The following is a 7,755-nucleotide window of genomic DNA, read 5'->3' on the forward strand; positions in this document are numbered from 1 at the left end:
TCATCTTCTGTTTTCTTTCTTTCTCGTTAAGGGTTGACATAGCTTGTGCACTGCTTTAAGTATTAGGGGGACTATACAAAAGGGAGTTGCTTGCAGGCACAGATCGCCGGCACGTCCGCCTCGTGAGGTTTTGAGAAGGGGCGGGACGGCGAGAAAACAAAAAAAAAAAGCAGCTTCTCAGAGAGAGAGAGAGAGAGAGAGGCCGACGAGAGGGGCGGGAGAGAATAAGAAAGGCAGAGGACGCATCATCTAGCTTTCGTTTCATCTCTAGCAATTCTTCTCTGTCGCAAGCTTTCAGATAAAAAATAATAATCATCATAGCACGACAGACCACAGCACAGGAACACACAAAAGCCACGGCATGGGAAAGACAAAAAAAAAAAGAAGAGGGCAATCGGCGCTAGTTTTGATGGCAACGCCGTGCGGCAACACTACAAAGAGCAACAACAGGGAAAAAAAAAAGCAATGCGTGCGAAGAAGAGACCCCGCGCACAAAGGGCAAGGCGGAAGTTTACAAGAAAAAAACCCTGCGTCGAGTGCACTCGATCTTTACGTGCGGCCTCATCTCGGCTCGCATCGCCTGCGCACAACCTCAGGCGTTTCCGATAGTGCCCGCTAGACCGCAAAAAGAATTAAGACCTATAAACAAAACTGTATACTACCGATACGTAGAAGAGAATCAAATAAAAGACAAGAGAATTCCCTCTGTGCTGCTGTTGCGTGCCCAACGCTCTGTTCTTTTAATATTCATGTTATTCCCTTCTAAATAAGTTTTCTTTTGCTGCTAAAAAAAAAAACACCAAATAATCAAAAGATATCAATTTGGCATCAGCAACTTAACAGGGGGGGGGAAGGAAGAGGGAATGCTCCTTCACCTCCCATTCTTTCCGCGGCGGCTTCTCGGCATTCTTGAGTGAACCGATACTGCGGTGGCGACTCAGATTCGGCTGGTGTCTAGAGAGACAGATCACAAAGAACCGATATCGGGAGAAACGGTCACGTGAGCGCTCTCCCACAACAAAACAATTTATATATCGAAGAACCCATAGGTACCCTCTTCGATGCTAACCCAAAAAAGCAAAGAAATTCACTTGCCTGTCGCCATGCGATAAACACAAGAACACAAACACATCTCTGTACATCCATTACAACGCTTCACAGCAGCAACTCGGGGGATCAGCAGGAGGCAGCCACCGGCACACGCTCCACCGCCATCGCACCGAGCGCACACGGAAGAACAAAAGCAGACCTCTTCACGAGCGGCTGATCTGTATTCCAGTTGTCGACACGCTCATTTCCACGAAGCGCGCGTACGGGTTCGGCGGGTTCGCCGTGAGAAGCTCGCGAATCCTGCGCGCACACGTCTCGTCCTTCGCACACATGTACAGGTAGCCGCCGCCACCCGCACCAGGCAGCAGCTGGCCCCAAACGTACGGCTCCACAACGTCCACGATCGCCTGCACTTGCGGGTTGCACACGCCATCGTCCAGCCGTTTCTTCTGCTCCCAGGTGCGATGCACCAGGCGGGCATAGCCCTTGTAGTCCATTGTCGTGATCTTGTCGTACATCGCAGCGGTTTGTGGGCCGCCCATCTCGTGCAGCAGCTGCAGCTTGGCGCTGTTGTTAAGAAACACATCCCGCACAACCTCCGCCAGAATTCCCTTCGCCATGCGCGTGATGCCGGTGTAGTACAGCAGGTGGCAGGAGGCAAAGCGTGGGTCGGTGAAGATGCCCGTGGGCATCCAGCGCACCGTGGGCGTGGCAGGCAGGCCCGGCACCGACTGCACGAGCTTCAGGCCCTCAAAAAGACCACCGTACTGATCCTGCCAGCCACCGCCCGCCGTCAGCATCTGCTCGACCAGCAGCACGCGGCGGCACACGGCGTGCTCATCCCACCGCAGCTGGCAGAACTCGGCCAGCGACCGCATCACCACACCAGAGACGATGGAGCTGGTGCCGAGACCAGAGCCAGTGGGGATCGCCACCAGCAACGAGATCTCCAGCCCGTGCCCGCCGAAGTCGGCCTTCAGCTGATCCTGCAGCGACGCGTACGCCGTCGTGCAGAACTCCGGCAGAAAGCCGCTCAGCGCGAGCGCCGCCTTGGGGATCGAAAAGGGGTTCAGCATAGTGGCGTAGCTGCGGATGTCGTCGTAGCTGCGCAGCACCGTGCGCGCGCCGGAGTCGATGGAGTGCACCACGATGGTCGGGTCGTCGCGGCGCACACGCACGTACACCTGCACAGGCGGCTGCCCGTTGAGCTCCACAGCCACGTTAATGACACAGCCGCCATTCAGAAGGGTGTACGGCGGCGTGTCAGTCCACGCACCGGCGAGGTCCATGCGGATAGGGGAGCGGCCCCAGATGATCTGATCCAGCTGCACACCCAGCCTCGGTGTGTTGCGCTCGCTCGGGTAGGAGTCCATGATGGCGGTGCGCAGCTCCGCAAAGGCCGCTGCGTCGTGGCGCTCGACCAGCTCCTCGGCGGCTTCGACGGAGGAAGCGTGTAGCAGCGCCAGGCGCTTCGCCTTCTCCTCCGCACCCATGGTCGGTCCAGCAGCCCGGATCGCCGCCAGCTGCAGTTCGGCGAGGCGACGCACGAAGATGTGGTAGTGCGCCGCCACCAGGTGCGGTGAGACGGAGCACGGCGGCGAGTTGGCGCCCGCGCCGCCGAGGCCGGAGTCGCTCGTGAAGATGTGCGCCCACGACACAGGAGACACGACGCCGTTACCGTCTTCGCCCTCCACCGCAGCCGCACCAGCGGCGTCGCCCACGTCCGCGGCACTGCTGCGGCGCCGTTTGCGTGCCGTACGGCGGTGCGCCGTCACCCCGCTCGTCACCGGCAGGCCGACACCCAGCTCCACCATGCGCTGCGCCACCACGTTCAGGTCCAGCAAAAAGAACTGCTGCTGCAGCAGCGACACCATCGGCGCCGACAACACGGAGGAGCGCGCAGTGAGGCCGGCAGGCCGCGCCGCCGCCGTTCCCGCGGGCGTGGAGGGCAGCGACCAGCCCAGCTCGTCTGTCACCTCCTCCGCGCTCGACGCGACGAGCGCTACCGTCAGCGTTAGCATGCGCCGCTCGTAGTACTCGCTGTTGCGCAGCTGGGTCGGGATGTCGGTCACGTGCAGCAGGTCCATGGCCGAGACACGCGGCTGGGTGTGCCAGACGGCCTGACCAGCCGCCAGCCGTCGCGCGTCCACGGCGCTTGCATCGCCCGCCACGCTCACCGGCAACGTCGCCAGGTACAGGAAATCACCGAGCTGGTCGGTCGTGGCACAAACGGGGAAGAGCGCCGCGCTGTAAATGTCGAGCGGCTTCGACACGTCCGCGTGGACCGGGTACAGGTCGTCCACCGCGAGGCCGCGGCTGGTCAGCCACTCGTGCAGCGAGACACCCATAAAGACCGTCGTCGCAGAGCGCACATCACCGCGGAAGGCGTCATCGATGTGGTACGGGCGCGCCGCGTACGGCGTGTCCCCGTCCGCCGCCCCGTCCCGCACCCGCCCCCGCACCACCGGCACCACGCTCACACAGGTGCCCAGCGGCAGGTCCAGCTCCCAGTTGTTCTGCGGGACGCCGGTCAGGACATGGCCGTCCCGCAGCGTCCACCTCGCACCGATCCAGCTGCTCTCCACCCACAGGTGCGCCACGGGGCGCTTCGGCATACCGGCGGGCGCCGTCGCCGCAGCCGCAGACCCGTCCAGCGGCGCGAGCACCACGGCGTTGTGAACAAGCACGGACGACGGCGTCGCCAGCAGCGGCAGCGCATCGCCAGCGGTGAAGTCCAACTCCGTCGCCGCGGAGTTCGCGGTGTCGCTGGCAGAGTGCGCCTCCACCGCCGTCAGGTCCTCCGGGCTGGAGCCGTTCTCGCAGCGCTCGCGGACCAAGATGCCGTCAAACGGCGCACTCCACGACCACGACGGCGTCGGCGACTCGCAGGCCTGCAGCGTCCGCGACGAGGAGATCAGCTGCCGGTTCGTGCCGTAGTGCAGGAACTCCGCATCCGCAATCTCCAGCACGCTCGCCTTCAGCGCCGTCACCTCCGGGTCCGCGCGCGCGCAGTTGGAGCCCAGCGCCGCGCCGAACTCGGAGTAGAGGTCGCAGGGGTTGCGCACCGCGGTGTGGCGCTGGCCGTCGAGGCCCTCACCGTTCACCGCGCCGTCGTCCAGCGCAGCGCCGAGGCACCGGCGGGCCAGCACCTCCACCGCACGGTCGCTCAGCACCCACAGCCCGACATCGAGCAGGAAGGAGCGGTCGCCCTCCGTCGCGCACCGCCGCACCTCCGCCAGCGACGGCTTCTGCAGCATGAATTCCAGGTCAAACGGCTTTCGGCGCGACATGAAGAAGACGCCGTGGTTCTGCAGCACCTGCGCATCGGTGCGCACGCCCAGGCACAGCACGTCCGTGTCCGTGAACTGCGCCAGCGACGGCACGGCGCCCTTCACGTAGACGCAGATGTCGCCGCAGGCCACCAGCGTCCGCAGGTTGGACGGGGCGCTCGCGATCAACGCGCGGTACAGGGGCATCTGCGTGGACAGCAGCGCGCGGGTCAGTTGGCTGCCACGATGCCAGTGGCACGGCGGCAGCGGCAGCAGCGCCTTGCCCAACGTCGCGTAGGCCGGCAACCGGCGGCTCAGCCCACCAGCGTGCACAATCACACGGCCGTCGCTGTCGCCCAGCCGCAGCCACGACAGAAACGACTTGCGCATCGCGGGAGGCGCGCGGCGCTGCTCCTCGGTGTAGCACTCGTGCAGCAGGTGCACCGTGCCGCCGCCGGAGCCGAGCGGATGCTCCTCCGGGTCGCAGCCGCAGAACAAATTTGGCACGTCAACGGCACCGCTCTTGCCCTCCTCGACCGGGAAGGCCATCGCGTGCGCCAGCAGCTTCTTCACGCCGTCGAACGCCGCCACACCGCTGGGGACGCTGATGAGGTAGTTGACGTTCATGGTGGAGGGGCGTCGTCGCGACGATAGAAAAGATCGTGGTCTGCGGGTTTTAGCTTGTCGTTATGGAGACAATTCTTGCGTAAAAAGGGAGCAAGAGGAGGCGCCACGGGACAAATACACAAAGAGGGAATAACGTTTAAGATTTTGGTGAGTGTACGGGAGGCACCACGCGACACAAGTGCGCTCACTCTCAAATAAGATGGCGGAGCGTACACGTGTGCAAATACGTGCGGTGCTGTCTTGCTGCTGGCCCGTGGCAACCGCGGACTTTCGCCGCTGTTGTCGCCGTGTGTGGTGGCCTGCTTCGGTGCTGGTCCGCGCCGATCGACAAACACGCTCCGACTCCGCTGTGGGAATCACAAAGGTACAATATACTTACTGAAGAACAGAAGAGGTGCCGCAGTGCCTGTCAATGAAATGCGCTATTGCATCAACAGGGGGGGGGGCACAGGATCTGAGTTTGAACCGTATAAAGAAAAACAAAGACGGGTGAACGAAACGCCTCCAACACTCGCAGCGGACAGGGGGGCGGTCGGTGAGGTTTGCAGGAGAACAGCACAGGACAACGAACTCAACACGGCGGTGAAAGAACGAACGAGGAAACTAACAAAATAGGGAAAAAAGAGTACAGGGGGGGGGAATTGAGCTTCTTTACAGAACCGGCTCGGGGGATCAGCAGGAAATGAAAGGAATGAGAATTTGGTTTTAGAAAGGTGAAGCTTTGACTGAGAGACCGCGTGCTCGTGGCGGCGTCACACTGACAGAGCACCGCATGTAAAAAACTCACAAGAAGGCGTGGACGATAGTGTGGGTCACCGGGTAACGGCTACACGGTGCAGAATTGCGGCTAGAGCACGAGGGGGAGGCAGTGGTACGACGGGAGCCGCACGCCGTGTGATCTCGCTGTGTGTTTCTGTTACAAGTTATCGGTGTGTTTCTTTGTGGCACACACGCACACGACGTTGACAGTGCACAATGCCGCTTTTTCCTTTCCTTTTTCGCTGTTGTTGTTTTCGTAGGCCAATGTGAAGGCGAGTCCAAAGAGAACTACTGTAGAAAATACGCAGCACGTGCCGTTTCCGCCACGCCGGACGAGGCCAGATCAGCAGTGGAAACAACAATAGAAAAGATAAATAGCACTCGTGTGTAGGGACAAGAAAAGAAAAGGAAGAACAGCATCACTGTGAAGAGCAAAACAAAAACTCCAGAAAAAGGAGGTCACCGGCAGTCAAAGAAAATATATATACATACATATATATATATATATGGTTTTAAAACGAGCTCGACAAGAATGAACGTCATCGTGCATGCACTCAATAAACGAGAAAGCGGCACCCGTTCAGCTGCCCAGCAATCCATACACACACACACACACACACACACGCACGCACACACACGAGACAAGACAAACAGGTTTAGAAACTTGCTGTCAGTTCCCCTTCAACGTGTTTCGCGAGCTCGTCGCCTTTTCTCTCCCCATCAGGTCAGAGTTTTCCGTCCTCCTACGAGGTCAGAAAGATGATGAGAAACAGCATAATAATCGCCACGCCGAAGTCCGTGGGCAGCGCCATGGCCTGCGCCTCGTGGAATGTTTCCCGCTCCGCATACAAGTCCGCAGCCTTCGCCACAAAGGCCGGCACAGCCGCGCGGTTTCCTGCCGTGCTGATGCAGCTGTACTTGGTATGCAGTATGCGACACGAGTAGCTCACGGTGGCGTGGACGAGCTGTGGCGCCGCGGAGGATAGCAGGAGCCACGCAGGAAAGAGGAGTAGCTGCGATGTGAGCAGTGCACAACGCCAGGCAATGGAGCTGACAGGGTTTGTGTCCTGCAACACGCACAGCCACCGGTACTGAAGATCACTCTTCTGCCCCAGCTCCTCCAGCATCGGCTTCAGCACCTCGACGCGGGTCGGGTACTGGCAGAAGAGAGAAAAGTAATGCACCATCGTTAGCGTGTAGAGTGGGGTGATGGTGAGCGCCTCGACGAAGGAGAAGTGCCGCGCGTGGGCCCTGTCGAACCGATTCGGGATGTCGTGAATGAAAGCGCTGTGCCCGGTGAGGCAGTTCGCCAAGAACTCGCCGGCCTGCCGCGGGTACCACTTCAGAATGCTGGGCGGCACCGACCAGGCACGGTTGGCGGGCTTGCTGTTCGTGGACGACGCGGAGGAAGAGGAAGACGAGGGTGGGGCGTAGAGGGCGGCGGTGGTCGTCACGAAGCGCAAGACGGGGGTGCGTCTCCACATGTTGTTTTCTTTCCTTGCGAGGCAGCGGGAAGTACTGCTCGTCTTGGAAAGGGGGAGGAGGCCGCACCAGGTGTGCCAAGAAGAAGAAAAAAAGAAGACGAGTGCCACTCCTAGTTGGTAGTAGCCCTCGTAGAGGTAGGCGTGGTTGGTGGCGCCGGTGCGGGCAACAGCTGAATATGCAAAAGAGCCGTTTGTATGTTTGAAAAGATCAGTGGCTTGGTTTAGTATTTCTTTAAAGAAGGGAGGGAGGGAATGTCTGTGTTAGGGAGCAGTAAGGAAACACAACAACTATACAGTTTGTGGTGTACAGTCAATCCGTCTGGCGAGACCGAAGGTCGTTGGGGCATACAGCAGAAGGGGCTGGAGAAAGAAACAGAAAAAAGGAAAGGTGAAAGGCACAAAAGGCACAGCAGACAAGAGAGGGAAATACAGAAGAGTGCGTACGTTGTTGCTGCGAGGGGGGGGAGGCGAGGGGGACTTCATTGCCCAGTGCTCGAGAGAAATACATGAAAAGAAATGTATATATATATATATATATATATATATATATATATATATAGAGAGCG

The 7,755-nt window shown here is 59.5% G+C and overlaps 2 protein-coding genes across 5 annotated transcripts; both read right to left on the minus strand.

Annotated features, from left to right (window-relative positions):
* Positions 1–1,253: 1,253 nt before the first annotated feature.
* Positions 1,254–5,610, minus strand: ABB37_06639 (putative fucose kinase; the record flags this gene model as incomplete). 3 transcript variants are annotated; one of them, XM_015804970.1, is made up of 1 exon in its annotated part: positions 1,254–5,610. In XM_015804970.1, exon 1 carries the CDS (start codon positions 4,944–4,946, stop codon positions 1,254–1,256), a length of 3,693 nt encoding a protein of 1,230 aa, XP_015656263.1. In that variant the 5' UTR covers positions 4,947–5,610. The 3 variants fall into 3 exon arrangements, with proteins under 3 accessions (XP_015656263.1, XP_015656262.1, XP_015656261.1); XM_015804969.1 differs by having other exon boundaries at positions 1,254–5,596; XM_015804968.1 differs by having other exon boundaries at positions 1,254–5,021.
* Positions 5,611–6,448: 838 nt separating this feature from the next.
* ABB37_06640 (putative mitochondrial hypothetical protein) lies at positions 6,449–7,641 on the minus strand (the record flags this gene model as incomplete). 2 transcript variants are annotated; one of them, XM_015804972.1, is made up of 1 exon in its annotated part: positions 6,449–7,641. In XM_015804972.1, the coding sequence occupies exon 1, from the start codon at positions 7,187–7,189 to the stop codon at positions 6,449–6,451; it is 741 nt and encodes a 246-aa protein (XP_015656265.1). In that variant the 5' UTR covers positions 7,190–7,641. The 2 variants fall into 2 exon arrangements, with proteins under 2 accessions (XP_015656265.1, XP_015656264.1); XM_015804971.1 differs by having other exon boundaries at positions 6,449–7,550.
* Positions 7,642–7,755: the final 114 nt, after the last annotated feature.

This window comes from Leptomonas pyrrhocoris (genome assembly GCF_001293395.1).
Source record: "Leptomonas pyrrhocoris isolate H10 chromosome Unknown, whole genome shotgun sequence".
Classification (NCBI taxonomy): domain Eukaryota; phylum Euglenozoa; class Kinetoplastea; order Trypanosomatida; family Trypanosomatidae; genus Leptomonas; species Leptomonas pyrrhocoris.